This window comes from Geotrypetes seraphini, chromosome 7 (assembly GCF_902459505.1).
Source record: "Geotrypetes seraphini chromosome 7, aGeoSer1.1, whole genome shotgun sequence".
In the NCBI taxonomy this organism is placed as follows: Eukaryota; Metazoa; Chordata; class Amphibia; order Gymnophiona; family Dermophiidae; genus Geotrypetes; species Geotrypetes seraphini.
Window position 1 is genome coordinate 49,087,609 of NC_047090.1, and position 22,065 is coordinate 49,109,673.

At 45.2% G+C, this 22,065-nt stretch overlaps 1 protein-coding gene across 16 annotated transcripts in view; it reads right to left on the reverse strand.

Moving 5' to 3' along the window:
* Positions 1-22,065, reverse strand: part of MICAL3 (microtubule associated monooxygenase, calponin and LIM domain containing 3) — a 711,269-nt gene that overhangs the window by 148,127 nt on the left and 541,077 nt on the right. For 12 of the 16 annotated variants that reach the window (XM_033950898.1, XM_033950894.1, XM_033950891.1 and 9 more), the window contains one exon: positions 2,217-2,360. The exons of the other annotated variants lie outside the window; for them this stretch is intronic. In XM_033950898.1, the coding sequence (XP_033806789.1) occupies positions 2,217-2,360 (144 nt within the window). The remainder of the gene's footprint in view (positions 1-2,216; positions 2,361-22,065) is intronic. 16 annotated transcript variants of the gene reach the window in all.

Genomic DNA, 22,065 nt, shown 5'->3' on the forward strand with positions numbered 1-22,065 from the left:
AGAAATCCAACATGATTGCCATGGCAGCGTTTTGGTACCAAAAAAATGACTCCAAAATGCTGAATTAAAAAAAAACTAGCGATTTCAGAGGTGGGGGAACATCAGGGAACAATTTACAGATCTTCCATGATTTTTCTCATAAGCTGTAACAGCCTTACTCACTGTGCTTATATTGGCAATGTGCTGCAGCCTGCCTAAGCTCCAAAGGTAGCTGGATCTGGGAGAAGAAATCACTACCTCAAAATGTAATGTTTCTCCAGTGCTGAATCTTCGGGTTGCTAGTTTCACAGGTTTCTGACTGTGTCTCCAACCCTGCGGACCCATGGACGCACAAAATGGGGGGAGGCGAAATGCAGCTGGCACCCTGCAAGACCTTGCTGAGATCCCTACGGATGTTTAACAGCCTGCACTCAAGCCCCTGCAATGCAGTAGTCAATCACCGCTTCTATCAAAACTTCACTGGCTTCTGGTGATTTCTAGGATTCACTTTAAATGTACCTGCCTAATATTCAAGATCCTACATGGCATTCTTCCTCCCCTAATTCCACCTATCCTGGAATTCTTCAAGACCTGACACTACCAGATCCGCCCATAAACTCAAACTATCTTTCCCCTCGTTAAAAGGCATCATATGTATGCAGGTAAATTAGGGAAATCCCTTTTCTTCAAATTCACTGAGATTTGGAATAACCTCCCTGCCTCGCTGCTGAACCTAGGTTCATTCCAATTATTCCAAAAGCATTTGAAAACCTGGCTTTTCTCCAAAAAGTAAAGCTGTCTATTTAAAATGTAAAGGTAGCTATCCTCTTCATAACCTCTAATTTCTTATTATGTCCTTACCTCATTTATTGAATTTACCTGTAAACCGTACCGAGCTCTATCTTTATGGAGATGATGCGGTATACAAACTTAAGGCTTAGTTTAGTTTTGTCAATGCTACAAGGGGAACGGACCCCGAGCTCCAAGAAGACTTCTACAGCGTGGCTAATAGGTACCATAAGGGATCGGCCTGTTAGCTGCAGACCTCCACACAAGCAGAGCTGTACCCTCAACTAGGGGAATTTGTAGCATTAAAATCAAGTTAAAAAAACAACAACCCCATGAAGGAAAGACTGAAAAAAAGCAACAACAAAAAAAAAAAAAGAAAAAAAAGGAAAAGGAGAGCAGATCAGAAAGACTCCTTCTGGCTTGTGTGCAGAAGGAAAACTGAAAGGGGGCAGCAGAACCCTCTGGTGAAGGAGGGGAGATTCATTAAAAATCTGGAGTAGATTCTTTCTGCATGGCTCACGAGCACTGGGATATTACCTGCACATCAAAAATGATACACCTATTGCACTAGAATATTGCTTAGCACCCAAGTAGCACTTACAAGTGAATCTGTAGCATTTAGGTGTTTAAGTTCTAGTATTTTATAATCTCAGCATGCAAATTGGCACCTAAGGCAACCAGTTATAGACTGAAGGGGTATTTGTTTTCTGCAATTAACTTCAATACCTAGATGATACATGATGTAACAGTAACCAAGTGGAAAAAGCTATTACCTTATTTCCCCATGTACAGTACAGGCCGCCCCTTTGTATAGGTCGCAGGAAATGCCTATTCTTGTTTTAAAAATCCTAGATAAACCATCCCATTAGATAAGCCGCGATTCTAGTGGAGTCCCCCGTACCTTTTAAAATACCGTAGCTCCCTCGCTGGATGGCTGCTTCCTCCATTGTCGCGGCCAGTGGTGCAGGGCAGGAGCAATCTTTTCGGCATCCAGCCTGGCCCCACGCTGCTTCCTCAATGTCTGCCGTCAGTTCTTGCGGGACTCGTGAGAACTGACGGCAGGCATTGAGGAAGCAGCGCGGGGTCAGTCTGGATGCTGAAAAGATTGCTCCTGCCCTGCACCACTCGTTGCGACATTGGAGGAAGCAACTGACAGCTGTCCAGCAAGGGAGCTACGGTATTTTAAAAGGTACAGGAGATTTCACTAGTGCCGTGGCTGATCTACTAATGGGGCGGCTTATCTACGATGTCTTTAGATAGGCCACCCTATATAAGGAAGCCGCACTCACTGCATCAGTTTGTAATACCCATGTATAAGCCGTGGCTTATGCATGGGGAAATACGGTAAAATCTCATCTAACTACACATAGTGCACTATAGGAGCAGTAACGAAATTACACAGAACCTTATAACTGATATTATGGGGACCAGCATCAGGAAGAGATTACCTGTGGAAGGAGAGGATCTTGCAGTTGAAACCCTTTCCTCCTTTTCTACCTCCTCCTTCTCTCGGATGTGTGTCCAGTGCACATCTGCCTGGATCTCCAGTGGGTCAACTGGATGGATAATTTGTTGAAGCCTCAAGTTCCCAGCTGACATACCCCAAGAATGGTGACAGGGCAGGGAAGGCAAGGTAAGGGGCATGGATGAGGGGAAAATACAGAACAAGGATAAAGAGACAGGAAAAGCACAATAGGAAAGGAAATACAATGAGAAACAAGATATACAAAAGAAGGAAGAAGAAAATTAACTTGCTAAGGATTACCTATAATGGACAGAGAAGCTGAAACAATGTAGCTGAACGCCTGCTAAAGATATTCCAGTTACTGTACATACCTGGGAGTAAAGAATTTTAACAAAGGATAAGGTTGATAAAATCTGAAACTAATGAGACTGGTATTGTAAAAGCCTGAACATACTAAGTTGGTTTCACCCTACTTCCAGAAAGATGCTTACATTACATAACAAATCTCACAAAATCTCTTGCGTTTGCACTGGATTCTTTTTGAGAAAAATGTAGTCTTTCCCAATTAACAAGAAAAAGCAGTCGGCAAGGCTTTTTCTTTCTTTTCTGGATAGTACAGTAATTTTATGCAAATAAATTTTTACTTGAAATTTTCAATCCAGGCAGTCTTCATCTAATAATAATCTGTTTTGGAATGAATAATAAACAAAAAAAACCCTCCTAGCTTGTAATATTTCTGAGATACATTTGTTCAAATTTCTTAAAGTTTTATTACAATACCTCACTTACCATAACAGTTGTTATCCAGGGACAGCAGGCAGCTATTCTCACATATGGGTGACACCATCCACGGAGCCCGGATGCGGACAGCCTCGCAAGCAGACTTGCTTGAAGAAACTCAGAACTTTTGAGTCTGCCGCACCACGCATGCGCGAGTGCCTACCCACCCAGCAAAGGGTGTGTCTGTTCAGTTCAGATAGCTAGCAGAGAAGCCAACCAGGGGAGGTGGGTGGGTTGTGAGAATAGCTGCCTGCTGTCCCTGGTTAACACCTGTTACGGTAAATAATTGTGCTTTATCCCAGGACAAGCAGGCAGCCTATTCTCACATATGGATGACCTCCAAGCTAACCAAAATGGGATGCTGGGAGTGTTGGCAACTTAGGAGAATACATTTTGTAATACTCTTTGGCCAAAATGGTCATCCCGTCTGGAAAAAACATCCAGACAATAATGAGAGGTGAAAGTATGAACCGAGGATCAGGTGGCAGCTTTGCAAATTTCCTCAATAGGAGTGGATCTGAGGAAAGCTACTGAAGCTGCCATGGCTCTGACTTTGTGGGCTGTGAATCGACTCTGTAGATGCAGTCCAGCCTGAGTATAGCAGAAAGAGATACAAGCAGCCAATCCAGTTGGAGATGGTACGCTTAGAAATTGGGTGTCCCAACTTGTTTGGATCGAAGGAGACAAAAAGTTGAGGAGCAGATCTGTGTGGTTTGGTGTGTTCCAGGTAGAAGGCCAAACCACGTTTACAGTCCAGAGTATGAAGATCTGATTTTCCAGGGTGAGAATGAGGCCTTGGAAAAAACACTTGAAGTACAATAGATTGGTTGAGATGAAATTCCAAAACCACTTTAGGTAAGAATTTAGGATGAGTACTGAGGTCCACCTTGGCATGATGGAAAAGTGTGAAAGGTGGATCAGCAATTAAAGTTTGCAGCTTAGAGAATGACACGGTGACATAATTCATCACCATTACCGTTTTTCACGGATAACCACGGGAAACAATCCTGTGTCATTCTTACGTGTCTATCTCAACCTCAGTCCTTCTACACCAACATTCTTCAATGCAAGGCTTAAGGGTCTGTGGTTGAGCCCATTCATACTGATTCTTCCCTCTCTCCTTGAATAATGACATTGAGATGGTTTCCCGCGGTCATCCACGGGGACGGGAACGGTGATGAATTTTGTCACCGTGTCATTCTCTATTGCAGCTCACTAACTCTTCGAGCAGATGTGAGGGCAATAAGAAACACCACTTTCCAAGTGAGATATTTCAGATGAGCCGTAGACATTGGTTCAAATGGAGGCTTCATCAGTTGAGCAAGAACAACTTTGAGATCCCAAACCACTGGAGGCGGTTTGAGAGGAGGTTTGACATTGAAAAGTCCTTCCATAAATTTGGAAACCACCAGATGAGCAGAGAGAGGTTTCCCTTCAATAGGCTGATGGAAAGCAGCAATTGCACTGAGATGGACTCAGATAGATGTAGACTTGAGGCCAGAGGTAGATAAGTGCAAAAGATAATCCAGAACAGAAGATAAGGAGGAATGTTGAGGCTCCTTGTCATGAGAGATGCACCACGTAGAAAATCTAGTCCATTTTTGGTGATAGCATTGTCTAGTGGCAGGTTTTCTAGAAGCCTTTAAAATGTCTCTTACAGGTTGAGAAAACTGAAGAGGAGTTATGTCGAGAGGTACCAAGTTGTCAGGTGCAGGGACTACAGGTTGAGATGACATAGAGATCCTTGACTCTGTGTAGCAGAGATGGAAAAACTGGTAGAAGGTATGGCTCCCTGCTGCTGAGTTGAAGTCGAAGGGAGTACCAAGGTTGTCTTGACCACCGAGGAGCTATCAGAATCATGGTGGCATGATCGTTCTTCAACTTGACTAGAATCTTGAGAATTAGAGAGAATAGAGGGAATGCATACAGGAAAAGATTCATTCATTCCAGTAGAAAAGCATTTGCCTCGAGGCGATGAAGAGTATATATTCTGGAGCAGAACTGAGGCAGTTTGTGGTTGTGGGGAGATGCAAAGAGATCTATCTGAGGAGTTCCCCACTGAGAAAAAATGTGATGAAGAGGCGAGAAATTGAGTGTCCATTCATGAGGTTGCAGAACACTACTCAATTTGTCCGCCAAACAGTTTTTCTCCCCTTGAATGTAGACAGTTTTCAGGAAGCTGTTGTGAAGGATTGCCCAATTCCAAACCTTCAGAGCTTCTCGGCAAAGAGGGAGAGATCCCGTTCCTCCATGCTTGTCGACACAGTACATGGCAACTTGGTTGTCCGTCTGAATGAGGACGACCTGGTTGTGAAGAAGATGTTGAAAAGCATTGAAGATTGCTCTGAATTCTAACAGATTGATGTGACACTGATGATCCCTGCTGGACCAGTGGCTTTGAGTACGGAGACCGTAGAGGTGAGCCCCCCAAGCGTAGGTTGAGGAATCTGTGGTGAGGACTTTCTGATGAGGGGGTGTCTGAAACAGCAAACCTCTGGAGCGATTGGAAGAGAGCATCTACCAGCGGAGAAACTGTCTCAACGAAGGAGTGACTGTAATGTGTCGAGAGAGTGGTTCACAATCCTGAGTTCACTGAAATGGCAGGGTCCACTGAGGGATTCTGAGGTGAAGTTTAGCAAAAGGAGTCACGTGAACTGTCGAGGCCATGTGACCTAGTAGTACCACCATGTGTCTCGCTGAGAGTGAAGAGCAGGAAGACACTTTGAGACAGAGCTGAAGAAGAGCATCCAGACGTTGTTGAGGAAGGAATGCTCTGAGTTGGATAGTGTCCAGAACAGCTCCGATGAACTGTAGATTCTGAGAGGGCTGAAGTTGGGATTTGGGAAAGTTGATTTTGAATCCCAAGCTTTGTAGGAACCACGTAATCCATTGGGTCGCTACAATAATCCTCTGAGATGTTGAATCTTTGATGAGCCAGTCATCTAGGTAGGGAAAACCTGAACACCATGGTTCCTTAGAGCTGCTGCTACCACCACTAGGCACTTGGTGAACACTCTCGGAGATGATGCCAGGCCGAAGGGTAGCATTTTGTACAGATTCACCACCCAAAATCTGAGGTATTGACGGGAGGCCGGGTGAATGGGAGTGTAAGCCTCCTTGAGATCTAGAGAACATAACCAACCTTTATGATCTAGAAGGGTATAAAGGGATGCCAGGGTTAGCATGCAAAACTTTTCTCTGACTAAAAATTTGTTGAGAGCCCTGAGATCCAAAATGGGTCGCAGATCGCCCGTCTTCTTCGGAACTAGGAAGTAACAGGATTAAACCCCTCCTGCTCTGCTGTTCCAAAGGAACTTCCTCGATGGCACGGAGATGAAGCAGAGCTTGAGCTTCCTGAAGAAGAAAGGCTGTCTGGGATGGATTGGAGGGATACTCTCTTGGAGGAAGCTCTGGTGGAACCTGAGTGAAATGAAGAGAGTATCCTTCCCTGATTATTGACAGCACCCAGAGGTCAGATGTCATGGTCTCCCATCGATGATAAAAATGATGGAGACGACCTCCTATGGGGTGAAGGGAGGATAGAGGCAGAACGATGGAGGTTATGCTCTGTTTGAGATAGTCAAAAAGGCTGCACAGCAGAAGGCTGAGGTTTCTGTTGCTGTTGTTTCTTGGGAGGTGCTTGAGTGTAAGGAGCCGCCCTTGGAGGATAACGCCTCTGGAAGGATGGAAGAGGTCGAGAAGTTTTTGCAGGAGCTGGCTTTGACTTTGGTCTGAGCAAAAGATTTTTCATGTTCAGACAACTTCTTGGTGGCGGCCTCTATGGATTCATCAAAGAGGTCATTGACCTCACAAGGAATATTAGCCAGAGAGTCCTGAAGATTGGGGTCCATATCAATGGTGCGAAGCTACTGGTGGCACATTGCTACTGAAAAAGCAGTGACCCTGGAAGAAAGTTCAAAGGCATCATAAGATGACTGGAGAAGATGTAACCGGAGTTGCGCCAAGGTAGTAGGGAGCTCTAGAAACTCCACATGTCTATGTTGATCCAGGTTTTTCATAAAACCTGGAAGATGATCAATTAGGAACTTAAAATAAGTAGTGAAGATAAAATTGTAGTTGAAGACTCTGGAGGCCATCATGGAATTCTGATAAAGGCGATGGCCAAACTTGTCCATGGTTTTATCCTCTCTTCCAGGAGGTACTGTGGCATGACTCTGGAAGGATGGTCCTCTTCAATGAGGATTCCACAAGGAGGGATTGATGAGATAATTGTGAATTCTCAAAACCCTTGCAATGTAGAGTTCTGTACCTCAATTCCAATTTGCCTGGAACAGCAGGTATAGCATAAGGAGTCTCCAGATTTCTTTTGAAAGTTTGACACAGAAGCCTGTTAAGAGGAAGCTTGAGTGACTCTGCAGGAGGTTGAGGCAGATGCATTTCTTCTAAATACTCCTTAGAGTATTTAGAACCAGCGTCCAATTTAATATCCAGGTCGTCAGCCATTTGACGAAGAAAGGAAGAAAAGGACAATCGATCCGCCAGAGCCTGGCCTCGAGAAGGACTCGATGATCTCGAGGTGCCTCGAGTAGATAACGAAGGCGAAGCCTCTCTGGAGTATTGGTAACCCAAGGAATAGACAGACTTGGAGGAGGCATTGGAAGCAGTTGAGTCCTTAGGGTCTGCAATTGGTGACCTCGATCGAGGCGTTGGATGCCTCGAAGAGCTGGAAGGCCTGAATGGAGGTCTGGACGAGGAAGGCTTTTCTGCGGAAGAAGACCTATGCCTCGATGAATGCCTCGACGAGGCCTCAATCTATGGCAAGAGTGCTGCCTGAAAGAAGGTCTTGGTTGAGATTGAGGAGACTTCGCCCTATGCCTAGAAATGGGCAGTGCCGCTGGTGAATGAATAGGGCTAGAAGCTGTAGATCGAAACCCCATAGATTCAGTGGTTTGGATCGAGGAATCTCTAAGCACTCCCAAAGATTTGGCTCCTTGTATGGAGTGTGAGTATTCCTGTTGAGACACTCGGAAAGGCTCAACTCCTTGCATAGAGTGTGTAGATTCCAGACCAGACACTTGCAAAGACTCGACTCCTTGCATAGAGTGTGTAGACTCAGCTCGAGGCACAGGCAAGGACTCAACCTCACGGGATACTGCTGATTGCCCAGGCTGGACTGCAGGAGGCAGAGTCGAGGCAGGACTGTATTTGCTCAGTAACTGAACAAATTGCTGCTCTAACATGGTCTGGAGAGAAGCCTGCAATTGTGGATCCGAGTCTGAAACTGGAGCACTTGCTGAGGCTACAGGCTCCGAGGTGGTAGTAGAAGCATACTTCGGCTTGGAAGATTGATGCTTGGATAGCTTGAGGACCACCGCAGGAACCTTCTGCTTAGGTATCTGACCTGAGGGAAGCTCAGGGGAAAATAAAGCAGGTGTACTTGAGACCAAAGATGATCCAAACGAGGAAGGTCTGATGAGATTCGAGGTCGGAGTTGTGGAAACAGAAGGACCCCCGGTTGTAGTCTAGACCCAGTCAGAAATTGAGGTCGAGGGTGTAGCTGAAGAGTCCATCCTGAAAAGCTTTTCCACTTGAACCCGACGACATTTAAGAGCTCAAGGTTGAAGAGTAGCACAGCACTCGCATGACTTCAGGCCCGAGACAGCGGAGACACCAGTGGTGTGGGTCCATGAGAGAAATTGCACGCTGGCATTGGCTACACTTCTTGAAGCCTGTGGCTGGTCGGGACATAGGAGGGAAGATAGCCACCGCGAAGTCGAAGCCCGCAGGTTGCGGGCGCGCAACCCGTCCCGCCAGTCAGACAAAAAAAAACAACTTTTTTTTAAAACAGAAAGAAAAAAGACACAGCGATTCAGCTAAAAGAAAATAAACACAAACCACGGTGAAGAGAAGGCACGAAGCGAATGAAGTTCAGTACAGAGCATCAAAGACAGACTTCTCGGCTCTGCGGAAAACTGAGAACTGAGGAGACTCACCCTGTGCTGGGCAGGAAGACTCGAAAGTTTTGAGTTTCTTCAAACAAGTCTGCTTGCGAGGCTCTCCGCATCTGGGCTCGTGGATGACATCACCCATATGTGAGAATAGGCTGCCTGCTTGTCCTGGGATAATGCCTTTACTGTGAGAACTGATACAGCTCTAAATTAGCCTAATCCTGTGGTCATTACTCAAGGTTTTCTTTTGCTAGAAGAGAAGCTTGACTCCCTTTGGGCCTTCATTTTCACATCTATATTCTGTAATTTATCCAGGGCTTAAGTTATAGACAAAACGGAGGTGAAGCTGTGGAGGTATATATGGGCAGGGCCGAGTGAACTTTTCTGTTTGGGGTTGTTTTTTTCTTTTTATTTATTAACCTTTAAAGTGAAATAACATAGCAACTACATTACTGAATTCTAAATAAATTCTTTTTACTATCTTTGTCTGGCCTTTTAATTTTTCTGTTGGTCCCAGTGTCTGGTTAATGCTTTCTTGTCATCTTTCAATTCTCCTATCAAGAATCTCCTGTCCTTTTGAATGTTTTCTCTTCTTCTGTCTTCACCCCCTCTACTACATCCAGCACCAACACTGATCTGTTCTAGAGAATGACACGGGGAAAAAATCTGTCCCCGTCACCGCCCCGTCCCCGGCCCACCATCCTCTGCACCGCTCCGTCACCGCCATCCCTTTCACCGCCCCGTCACCGCCACTGCCATCGCATTCACCGCCCCGTCACCGTCCCCGCAGCATCCATATAAGCCTTAGTACTGTAATATTTAGCTTATTCCTTTCTTATAAATCAAAGTTCCTGCTGCTGAATTAGAGAAAGAGATGTTCAGCTGGCAGGGCTTTGTTTATAAATTTTTATTAACACAACTAATATATTACTTTAAACTAAAGCAAAAAAATAAAAAAATAAATAGAATTTTTTTTTCTACCTTTGTTGTCTGGTTTCTGCTTTCCACATCTTCTCATTCAATTCCTTCCATCCACTGTGTGTCTTCTCTCTGCGTCTTCCATTTGCTGTTACTGTGCCTCTCCCTTCACCCTCCCCCAATTTGTCTAGCACCCATCTTCTTCCCTCCGCTCCCCCATAGTCTGGCATCTGTCTTCTTCCCTTCCAGCATCTTCTCCCCACTCTGTCTTCCACATTTCCCTTCAGGGTCTGTTCCTCTCTACCCTCTTTCAATCTCTGTTCTATTCATTTCCACCACCACCCTTCCCTCCCTCCTTTACAATCTGTTCCTTTCTATCACCCTTCAGCTCCTCTCGCGTGGCCTATCTATCTACCTCCCTCCCTCTTATTTTCGTGGCACGTTACAATATAATTTGTGCAAGCCGCTGGAGCCTGCGAGTTCTGTCCCTGTCCCATTCCCATAAACTATCTCGCTTCTGTGTTCCTATTTTCCCCATTTCTAATCTCTCTCCTATGTATCTGCCATTGCTCCCCCCCCTGTGTCCATATACCATCCCCATAGCATGTCCCCTTTATGTCTCTGTCCCTATGCCCCATGCACATAATTTCCCCTCTTTCTGTTACCTTCCTCTGTCCAGATTTCCCCTATCTTCCTCTTCCATACGAGTGTGTCTCTTCTTTTCAACCCCATCTAGCTTCTTTCCCTCTTTCTCCTTTCTCCACCCCCCCTGCTTCCAGCATCTGGCTCACATGCTTGTCTTCCCCTTTCTTTCCTGCTGTGGGTTTCTTCCTTTCCCTCTTCATCCCCTTGGCCCAGAATTTTTTTTCCTTTCACTCCCTCCTTCCTAGTATGAGCCGGGAGCAAACGCGATCTCACGGTCTAGCAGCCCCCACCTACCCGATCGCAGCGTTTAGCCAGCTCCCTCCCTCCACCTCACCTTACATTCTGAGTTTGCTGGCTTCCTTTTTCCCCGAGCTGCACGCGTTTAAAAAAAGACGCGCGGCTCCGCGAGTCCATCAAGCTTCTCCTCTCCTGCAACTTCCTGTTTCCGGTTGCGTCAGAGGAGAAGCTTGATGGACTTGCGCAGCCGCGCGTGCATGGCTTTTTTTTAATGCGTGCGGCTCAGGAAAATGGAAGCTGGCAAACTCAGAATTTAAGGTGAGGTAGAGGGAGGGAGCTGGCTAAATGCTATGGGCGGGCAGTGGCTGCGGGGACCGCGCGATCCTAAATGCCTCACTGCGGAGACAAGACCATTCACCGCTCCACAGGCGGTGAATGGCCTTGTCCCCGTCCCCGCAGCGACTGTTATTTTTCATTCCCCGTTCCGGCGGGTTACCCACAGCTAAACGCGGCTAGCCGCGGGTAACCGCCACCGTGTCATTCTCTAATCTGTTCCTTTCAGCTTTCTTCCATTTTTGTCAGCCTATCTATTCAGATTTCCATCATGCTTATAACCTTTCGTCAATACGAACATAAGAATTGGGGGGGTCAAGCAAGATGGCCACGGTGTAGTTAGGACGCCGACAACTTGTCTCCCTGCCTGGAAAATTTTCCTCTTATCCTAGTCTATCAGCGATCATATCGATGCCTAAAAGGAGGGGGAGAGCGGCTGCTACAGCCCGGCAACCCAAACTCACCCCACGAAGGCAAGGGATGATGGACGGCTTCCTCACATCTTCGCCTAGGGGCGAACTGGCATTGTTTTAGCTTTCGGGAGCAAGGTGTCCCTTAGCCCAGCAGGACCACTCCCTCCCCAGCAGCCATGAGAAAGGGAAACTACGGTGGATCAGAAAAGACAGGAAGCTACTTCCCTTTCTGAGCTGAAGGGCTCTCCAGCGTCCCTGGATTCTCGAGAGGCAGCAGAAGTGAACGGGAAGAGGGTAGAACTGACCATACCAGAAGGAGGACAGATTCCAGCGGTCCCCATACTGGAAAGGCCAGCAGAGTTTACATTTGAGTCTATCTGGAAGGCATTAGACTCCCTATACCAGTTATGTGCAGGAACGCTACCTCTAGTCAAAGAACAAGAGAAGAAAATTGAATCCTTACAGGAAGGAATGAAGAATCAGGGGGTAAGAATGGATTCCTTGGACCAACAGGTTCAAGGGATACAAAAATCTCAAGTTACCTTAATGCAAGATAGACAATTGTTAGTAAGGAAAGTTGAAAATATGGAAAACTATACTAAAATGTTAAATTTAAGAATACTCAACTTTCCTAAAGTACTGACAATGTCTCCTAGAGATTTATTTAATAAATTCCTTAAGGAAATATTTAAATATCCTGATTCGGGACTTCCACCGCTACATAAAATATATTTCCTTCCAGTATCAAAGAAGGTTTCACAACCTGAGGTGTTACCTGACCCAGCGAATGTAATGGACTTAACAAGAATACTGGAAACTTCAGTGGATGAAGCCATCTCGTACTCCACACTTCTGGAGACTTTTGTCTTTCAACAAGATAAAGAGGCGCTTCTTAGGCTGATTTTTAGGCTTAAAGAGTTGACCTTTATGGATTCTAAGATCTCCATGTTCCCAGATGTTTCAAAACTAACTCAGACTAGAAGGAAAGGGTTCCTGCAATTAAGACAATCTGTCTTTGGGTGCTAAATTTCAGCTTAGATACTCTTGTAAATGTTTGATCCTTTTGGACCAACATTCACATTTTTTTTTTACCCTGTTCAGTTACGGTTTTTCCTAGAGGGGAAAAGAGTTGTCCCTCCCAGTACCCCCACGCAGACTTAGTCCTTAACTAGAAGATGTAACACTGCTTTGTTGTAGTAGTATTGTATATTTTCTTGATTTTTATCAATTCCCATGATGTAATGTGAATTGCTTTTCTCATATTGTGGACTTTATTAGAGAGATTGTTTAATTTATAAGAAATTTTGTTTATTTTTAATTATGTGTTAATCTCTCTTTTCTTTATATATATATATATATTGATTTTATAAATATACCGTTCTAGTATGTATATATATATATATATATATATATATATATATATATATATATATATACCGTTCTAATATATATATATATATATATATATATTAGAACGGTATATTTATAAAATCAATTAAAAAAAAAGAACATAAGAATTGCCGCTGCTGGGTCAGACCAGTGATCCATCCTGCCCAGCAGTCCGCTCACCAGTATAGCATGAATTTGTCCAACTTTGTCTTGAAACCCTGGAGGGTGTTTTCCCCTATAACAGACTCCGGAAGAGCGTTCCAGTTTTCTACCACTCTCTGGGTGAAGAAGAATTTCCTTATGTTTGTACGGAATCTATCCCCTTTCAACTTTAGAGAGTGCCCTCTCGTTCTCCCTACCTTGGAGAGGGTGAACAGTCTGTCTTTCTCTACTAAGTCTATTCCCTTCAGTATTTTGAATATTTCAATCATGTCCTCTCGCAGTCTCCTCTTTTCAAGGGAGAAGAGGCTCAGCTTCTCTAATCTCTCACTGTACGGCAACTCCTCCATCCCCTTAACCATTTTAGTTGCTCTTCTCTGGACCCTTTAGAGTAGTACCGTGTCCTTCTTCATGTATGGCAATCAGTGCTAGACGCAGTACTCCAAGTGAGGGCGCACCATGGCCCGATACTGTGGCATGATAACCTTTTCTAATCTGCTCGTGATCCCCTTCTTGATCATTCCTAGCATTCTGTTCACCTTTTTCGCCGTCGCAGCACATTGTGCAGATGGCTTCATGGACTTGTTGATCAGAACTCCTAAGACCCTTTCCTAGGAGGTCTCTCCAAGTATCGCCCCAGACATCCTGTATTTGTGCATGAGATTTTTGTTCCCGACATGCATCACTTTGCACTTATCCATGTTGAACCTCATTTGCCATGTCGATGCCCATTTCTCGAGCTTGATTATGTCACGTTGCAGATCTTCGCAATCCCCCTGTGTCTTCACTACTCTGAATAACTTTGTATCGTCCACAAATTTAATCACCTCACTCGTCGTACCAATGTCCAGATCGTTTATAAAGATGTTGAAGAGCACGGGTCCAAACACTGAACCCTGCGGCACCCCGCTGGTGACGCTCTTCCAGTCTGAGAATTGTCCATTTACCCCCACTCTCTGTTTCCTATGCTCCAGCCAGTTTTTAATCCACGTGAGTATTTCACCCTCGATTCCATGGCATGCAATTTTTCAAAGTAGTCATTCATGTGGAACTTTGTCGAATGCCTTCTGAAAATTCAGATATACAATGTCGACTGGGTCGCCCTTTTCTGTCTGCCTGTTTACTCTCTTGAAGAAGTGCAGCAAGTTCGTCAGGCAAGATCTTCCTTTACTGAAACCATGCTGGCTGGTTCTCATCAGATCGTGTGATCAATGATGTGGTCCTTTATCAGCACCTTTATCATCTTTCCCGGTACTGAGGTCAGACTCACCGGTCTATAGTTTTCCGGATCTCCCCTCGAACCTTTTTTGAATATCGGCATAACGTTTGCCACCTTACAGTCTTCTGGAATCTTTCCCGATTTGATTGACAGATTGGCTATTAGCTGAAGCAGTTCAGCTATAGTCCCTTTCAATTCCTTGATGACCCTCAGATGGATGCCATCCGGTCCCAGGGATTTACTCTTAAGCCTATCAATCTGCTTGCATACCTCTTCTAGACTGACTGTCAACCCTATCAGTTTCCCGTCTTCATTTCCAGCATATAGCCTGATGAGTTCCAGTATGCTGTGTATATCCTCTTAGGTAAATACAGATGCAAAAAAATGTGTTCAGTTTGTTGGCGATTTCTTTGTCCTCCTTTAGCACTCCCTTTATTCCACGGTCAACAACCGGCCCCACCACTTCCTTCGCGGGTCGTTTCCCCTTAATATATCAAAAGAGCAGCTTGAAGTTTTTCGCCTCCTTGGCTATTTTTTCCTCGTAGTCTCTTTTGGCCCCTTTTACCGCCTTATGGCACCTGCGTTGATGTTGTTTGTGCTTATTCCAGTTTTCATCCGTTTTTGACCTTTTCCATTCCTTAAACAAAGTTTTCTTGTCTCTGATCGCTTCCTTCACCACTACAGTGAGCCATGCCCGTTCTTTGTTCTTTTTCCTCTTGGATCCTTTGTTGATATGCGGGATATATAGATTTTGCGCTTCGGTGACTGTGTCCTTAAAAAGGGACCAAACTTGCTCTAGCGTTTTTACAGTGACATAGTAACATAGTAACATAGTAGATGACGGCAGATAAAGACCCGAATGGTCCATCCAGTCTGCCCAACCTGATTCAATTTAAATTTTTTTTTTTTTTTCTTCTTAGCTATTTCTGGGCGAGAATCCAAAGCTTTACCCGGTACTGTGCTTGGGTTCCAACTGCCGAAATCTCTGTTAAGACTTACTCCAGCCCATCTACACCCTCCCAGCCATTGAAGCCCTCCCCTGCCCATCCTCCTCCAAACGGCCATACACAGACACAGATCGTACAAGTCTGCCCAGTAACTGGCCTAGTTCAATCTTTAATATTATTTTCCGATTCTAAATCTTCTGTGTTCATCCCACGCTTCTTTGAACTCAGTCACAGTTTTACTCTCCACCACCTCTCTTGGGAGCGCATTCCAGGCATCCACCACCCTCTCCGTAAAGTAGAATTTCCTAACATTGCCCCTGAATCTACCACCCCTCAACTTCAAATTATGTCCTCCGGTTTTACCGTTTTCCTTTCTCTGGAAAAGATTTTGTTCTATGTTAATACCCTTTAAGTATTTGAACGTCTGAATCATATCTCCCCTGTCCCTCCTTTCCTCTAGGGTATACATATTCAGGGCTTCCAGTCTCTCCTCATACATCTTCTGGCGCAAGCCTCCTATCATTTTCGTCGCCCTCCTCTGGACCGCCTCAAGTCTTCTTACATCTTTCGCCAGATATGGTCTCCAAAACTGAACACAATACTCCAAGTGGGGCCTCACCAATGACCTGTACAGGGGCATCAACACCTTCTTCCTTCTACTGACTACGCCTCTCTTTATACAGCCCAGAATCCTTCTGGCAGCAGCCACTGCCTTGTCACACTGTTTTTTCGCCTTTAGATCTTCGGACACTATCACCCCAAGGTCCCTCTCCCCGTCCGTGCATATCAGCTTCTCTCCTCCCAGCATATTCGGTTCCTTCCTATTATTAATCCCCAAATGCATTACTCTGCATTTCTTTGCATTAAATTTTAGTTGCCAGGAATTAGACCATTCCTCTAACTTTTGCAGATCCTTTTTCATATTTTCCACTCCCTCTTCGGTGTCTACTCTGTTACAAATCTTGGTATCATCTGCAAAAAGGCACATTTTTCCTTCTAACCCTTCAGCAATGTCACTTACATACATATTGAACAGGATTGGCCCCAGCACCGAACCCTGAGGGACTCCACTAGTCACCTTTCCTTCCTTCGAGCGACTTCCATTAACCACCACCCTCTGGCGTCTGTCCGACAGCCAGTTTCTGAACCAGTTCACCACTTTGGGTCCTAACTTCAGCCCTTCAAGTTTGTTCAACAGCCTCCTATGAGGAACTGTATCAAAGGCTTTGCTGAAATCCAAGTAAATTACATCTAGCATATGTCCTCGATCCAGCTCTCTGGTCACCCAATCAAAAAATTCAATCAGGTTCGTTTGGCACGATTTACCTTTTATAAAGCCATGTTGCCTCGGATCCTGTAACCCATTAGATTCAAGGAAATACACTATCCTTTCTTTCAGCAACACTTCCATTATTTTTCCAACAACTGAAGAGAGGCTCACTGGCCTGTAGTTTCCTGCTTCATCCCTGTGACCACTTTTATGAATAGGGACCACATCCGCTCTCCTCCAATCCCCAGGAATCACTCCCATCTCCAGAGATTTGTTGAACAAGTCTTTAATAGGACTCGCCAGAACCTCTCTGAGCTCCCTTAGTATCCTGGGATGGATCCCGTCTGGTCCCATCGCTTTGTCCACCTTCAGTTTTTCAAGTTGCTCATAAACACCCTCCTCCGTGAACGGCGCAGAATCTACTCCATTTTCTCGTGTAACTTTGCCAGACAATCTCGGTCCTTCTCCAGGATTTTCTTCTGTGAACACAGAACAGAAGTATTTGTTTAGCACATTTGCTTTCTCCTCATCACTCTCCACATATTTGTTCCCAGCATCTTTTAGCCTAGCAATTCCATTTTTTATCTTCCTCCTTTCACTAATATATCTGAAAAAATTTTTATCTCCCTTTTTTACATTTTTAGCCATTTGTTCTTCCACCTGTGCCTTCGCCAAACGTATCTCTCTCTTGGCTTCTTTCAGTTTCACCCTGTAGTCCTTTCTGCTCTCCTCTTCTTGGGTTTTTTATATTTCATGAACGCCAACTCTTTCGCCTTTATTTTCTCAGCCACTAGGTTGGAGAACCATATCAGCTTCCTTTTTCTCTTGTTTTTATTGATTTTCTTCACATAAAGGTCCGTAGCCATTTTTATCGCTCCTTTCAGCTTAGACCACTGTCTTTCCACTTCTCTTATGTCCTCCCATCCTAACAGCTCTTTCTTCAGGTACTTTCCCATTGCATTAAAGTCCGTACGTTTGAAATCTAGGACTTTAAGTATCGTGCGGCCTCTCTCCACTTTAGCCGTTATATCAAACCAAACCGTTTGATGATCGCTACTACCCAGGTGAGCACCCACTCGAACATTAGAGATACTCTCTCCATTTGTGAGAACCAGATCCAATATCGCTTTTTCCCTTGTGGGTTCCTTCACCATTTGTCTGAGCAGAGCCTCTTGAAAGGCATCCACAATCTCCCTACTTCTTTCCGATTCCGCAGACGGAACATTCCAGTCTGCATCCGGCAGGTTGAAATCTCCCAACAGCAGAACCTCCTCTTTCCTTCCAAACTTTTGGATATCCACAATCAGATCCTTATCAATTTGCTGCGATTGAGTCGGAGGTCTGTAGACTACACCCACGTAGATAGAAGTTCCATCTTCTCTTTTCAGAGCAATCCATATCGCTTCTTCCTCTCCCCAGGTCCCTTGCATTTCGGTCGCTTGGATATTGATCTTTACATAGAGAGCTACTCCTCCACCTTTATGACCATCTCTGTCCTTCCTAAAAAGATTATATCCCGGTATGTTTGCATCCCGTCCATGTGATTCACTGAACCATGTCTCTGTGATAGCAACAATATCTAGATCTGCCTCTAATATCAGGGCTTGCAGATCATGAACTTTGTTGCTTAGACTGCGAGCATTTGTGGTCATCGCTTTCCAGCTATTTTTCAGCGATAATCTCCTTTTTCGTATGGATTTTTGTGTCGTTTCACTTTCCGTTGCAATACTAAGAAATGAGTTGCTGATATTGCTTATGTTGCAGCCTTTACTACTATCACATCTTTTCTTTTGCCGGGGGTGGTTTCTATAATTGTCCTTCGTACATACACCACTCCCACCTTCTAGTTTAAATGCCTAGAAAAATATTGTCTAAATTTCTCTGCAAGGTTTCTTTTTCCTGCTGTAGTAATATGTAGCCCATCAGTGCAATATAGCTTCTTGTCCTTCCATGTATTTCCCCATCCTCCTATGTACCTGAAGCCTTCTTGATGACACCAGGCTCTGAGCCATCTATTAAAGTCCTCTGTGTTTTTCACTCTTTGCTCTCCTTTTCCAAATGCAGGCAGTATTTCAGAAAAAGCTAAAGTCTTTACAAAAGGTTTCACGCCCTCACCAAGCTCCCGAAAAGCTTTCTGTGCTGCAAGTGTGGAGTTGTTGGCCAGGTCATTTGTTCCCAGATGGATAACAACATCAGTGTTAAAATCCTTAGTTTCTTCCTTAATTATAGTCAGTATTTGCCTGGAACTCCTGGTAGCTGAGGATCCTGGAAGATATTTCACTATTTTGGTCTCCTCGCCCTGTGTTCCAAGGTTAATGCCTCTGATGATGGAATCCCCCAACAGTAATAGTTTTCTGTTTTTGGCTTTTTTATTTGTACTTAGGGTGCTCTTGTTCTCTTGAGTTTCCTTCATTGGTTCAAGTCCCACCTCCCTTCTGTTTTCCTGAGTATCGCAGTGCACTAGTGGAGCGAAGGAATTCTGTAGAGGTAATATTAGTGAAGGTGGATGTTTCTGTGTTACATGTCGCAGTCTTCCTGAGCCTACTGTGACCCATTTATTCCTGGGCTGTTTTATTCTTTGAGGTAGAGGTGGTAAGTTGGTATGATTTTGTGGAGTGATGGAAGCTGCTTTAATTGTATTCAATTCCTGTTTAAGTTTGCAGAGCTCCTCCTTAATACTGGCAAGTTGAAGACAGATGGGGCAAGCCTTAAGCCTCCAAATAGTATGTCTTGGAATTAAAGCACCACAGTGATTGCATAGAATAAAGGTCATCTTGATTGGTTGTGAAGTGACTTGATTGGTTGTGAAGTGACCAGAAATATAGGCTCTATACCACCTAAAACACAGTATTTTAAACAAAAATGCAGGTTCTATCAGTGCTACCCTAAAACACAGGATTTATAACAGGATTTTCCCTACTTTAGTCACCCTGAGCCACAGGCACCAGAAATATAGGCTCTATACCACCTAAAACACAGTATTTTAAACAAAAATGTAGGAAGAGGAAATAAGATTTAACAGAGGAAAGAGAAGGATTTATTTTTTTGTGCTTTTTTATATTTTTTTTTAGTAAGAAACAGGGAGGAGAAGAGAAATTAAGCAGATATAATGCTGAAAGCCAGTGAAAAGAGCAGAATATGAAATGCTGAGTAACTTAGCTTTTAGAAGTTCACAGGGCAGCCTTGTTTCAGCAATGTCCTTTTCTTAATCTTCTTCCCTACCATGAGTCTCATCCCTTCGTAATTCGCTTTTCGGAAGTTCAGTGCTGTGGCTATCGTTTTGGACCAATGTTTCTCACCTGCATCCAGGTCGAAGCTGATCATATTGTGATCACTGCTTCCCAGCATCCCTTCTACTTCTACACCTTGTGCAGGTCTTCACAGTCCATTTAGAATTAAGTCCAGGATTGAATTTCCTCTTGTATTTTCCTTGACGAGTTGTTCCAGGAAGCAATAGCCTACAATATCCAGGAATTTGGTCTCCCTAGTGCAATTGGAGGTTCCTAGGTTCTAGTCTATCTCTGAAAGTTGAAATCACCCATGATAACTGCATTGCCTCCCTTGCAGTTGCATTTAATCTCGTCTTGTCATTTCCCCATCAATTTCTTCGGACTGCCCTGGGGGTTGGTAGTAGATGCCAATCTTCGTTTCCAGTCCATTTGTTCCCAGAATTTTGACTCTTAGAGACTCTAACTTATCCGTCAGTTGAGGTGTGTTCTCTCCAGTAGATTCAATTCCCTCTTTGACGTATATGGCAATGCCCCCACCTTTCTGAGCCACTCTGTCTCTGCGGTATAGTTTGTAGCCCGGTAGCACAGTGTCCCAGATGTTTTCCTCAGTCCACCATGTTTCTGTGACGCCGATGATATCAACGTTATCTTTTTGTGCCATAACTTCTTATTCATCCATCTTATTCCTTAGGCTCCTTGCGTTCGTCTACATACACTTGAGTTTACGACCTGTTCCTTTCTTGCATTTCCTTCCCTCTTGTGTTCCTTTCAATCTGTCTTGCTTGTGATCCGGTGGGTCTTTCCATATATCTTCCTGCACAGTATCCTCTGGTGAGTCTTCCCTTCTACCATCCTGCATGGTATCCTCTGGTGAGTCTTCCCATCTATCTTCCTGCACGGTATCCTCTGGGTATACCGGTTCCCGAACCATCGACTCTCTCTCTCTCGGTCGACAGTCGGCTTTCCCCTTCTTCCTAGTTTAAAAACTTCTCAACTTCTCTCTTGATGTTGTTTACAAGTAGTCTCATTCCGTCTCTGCTGAGGTGGAGAAATTCCTTCCTGAATAGTTTGCTCTTCCCCCAGAACGTCGTCTAGTTGCGCATGAAGTGGAATCCTTCTTCCTCACACCAGTGCCAAATCCACGCATTGACTACTTGCAGCTCCATCTGCCTATTCTCGTTAGCCCTGGGTATCGGCAGGATCTTCGAGAATGCTATCCTCTGCGTTCTAGTCTTCAGCTTCCTTCCTAGCATCCGGAACTGGTCCTTCAGTACTTCCCTGTTGTAGTTCCTGCTGCTCACATTGTTCGTCCCCACATGGATCACCGCCGCCGTATCTCCCTCTTTACAGAGGAAAGGAGCTGGGACACGAGGAGACCTGCAGCGGCGCTTCTGTTGGCTGTTTGAGTTGTTTTCTGTCTTTTTTTGGTTTCCAGGCAGAGAGGTGAGCCGGGGACGCTGAGGAGAGGAGGACTGGGGAGGCAGGCAGATCGGGGTCGCGGCGAGAGTTAGCTCCGCCCACCCCGCTCGTCACAGGTCGCATCGGCCCGGGCTCCACTAGAAGAGGAAGGGAGCCGTGACACGAGGAGACCTGCAGCGGCGCTTCTGTTGGCTGTTTGAGTTGTTTTCTGTCTTTTTTTGGTTTCCAGGCAGAGAGGTGAGCCGGGGACGCTGAGGAGAGGAGGACTGGGGAGGCAGGCAGATCGGGGTCGCGGCGAGAGTTAGCTCCGCCCACCCCGCGCGTCACAGGTCGCATCGGCCCGGGCTCCACTAGAAGAGGAAGGGAGCCATCGGCGCCCAGCCGTTCGGCGCGCGGCGAAGGCGAGCGGTAAAGAGAAGGAGCCCAGGCAGCCCAGCAGCAAACCTAACTTTAACTTTAAAAAAAAAAAAAATTATATTTCTTCTCTCCACTTTCTTCCTTCTCTACCCTTTCGGCTTCTCATTCTTCTCTCTCTCTCTCTCTCTACCCTTGCAGCTTCTCACTCTTCTCTCTCTCTCTCTACTCTTTCAACTAGCTGCACGCCAAAAGCCACTCTCAACCACCGAGGGACCGTAGGAGCAAGGAGAAAGAAATCGAGGCTACAGGAACCCAGCAGAGCTACCCAGTTTACTGCGTTGAGTGTCATATGTATGACTACCTCCCCTCCGGGAGGCGGGCATACATATGCGGTCGGTGTCAGGAACTGGAAAGCCTGAGGATGGAGGTCGGCAGACTGAGGGTCAAGGTCCAGGAACTGGAGGGACTGGAGGGACTGTGCAACATAGAGGAGACGAGCTGGTCAACCAAGGACACAGATGGAGCAGGTGAGGGACCTTGAGAGATTCATCGAGGAGGCCTATAGGAAGGCGGAAGGACAGGACCAGCAACTGCACAGACGGATGTC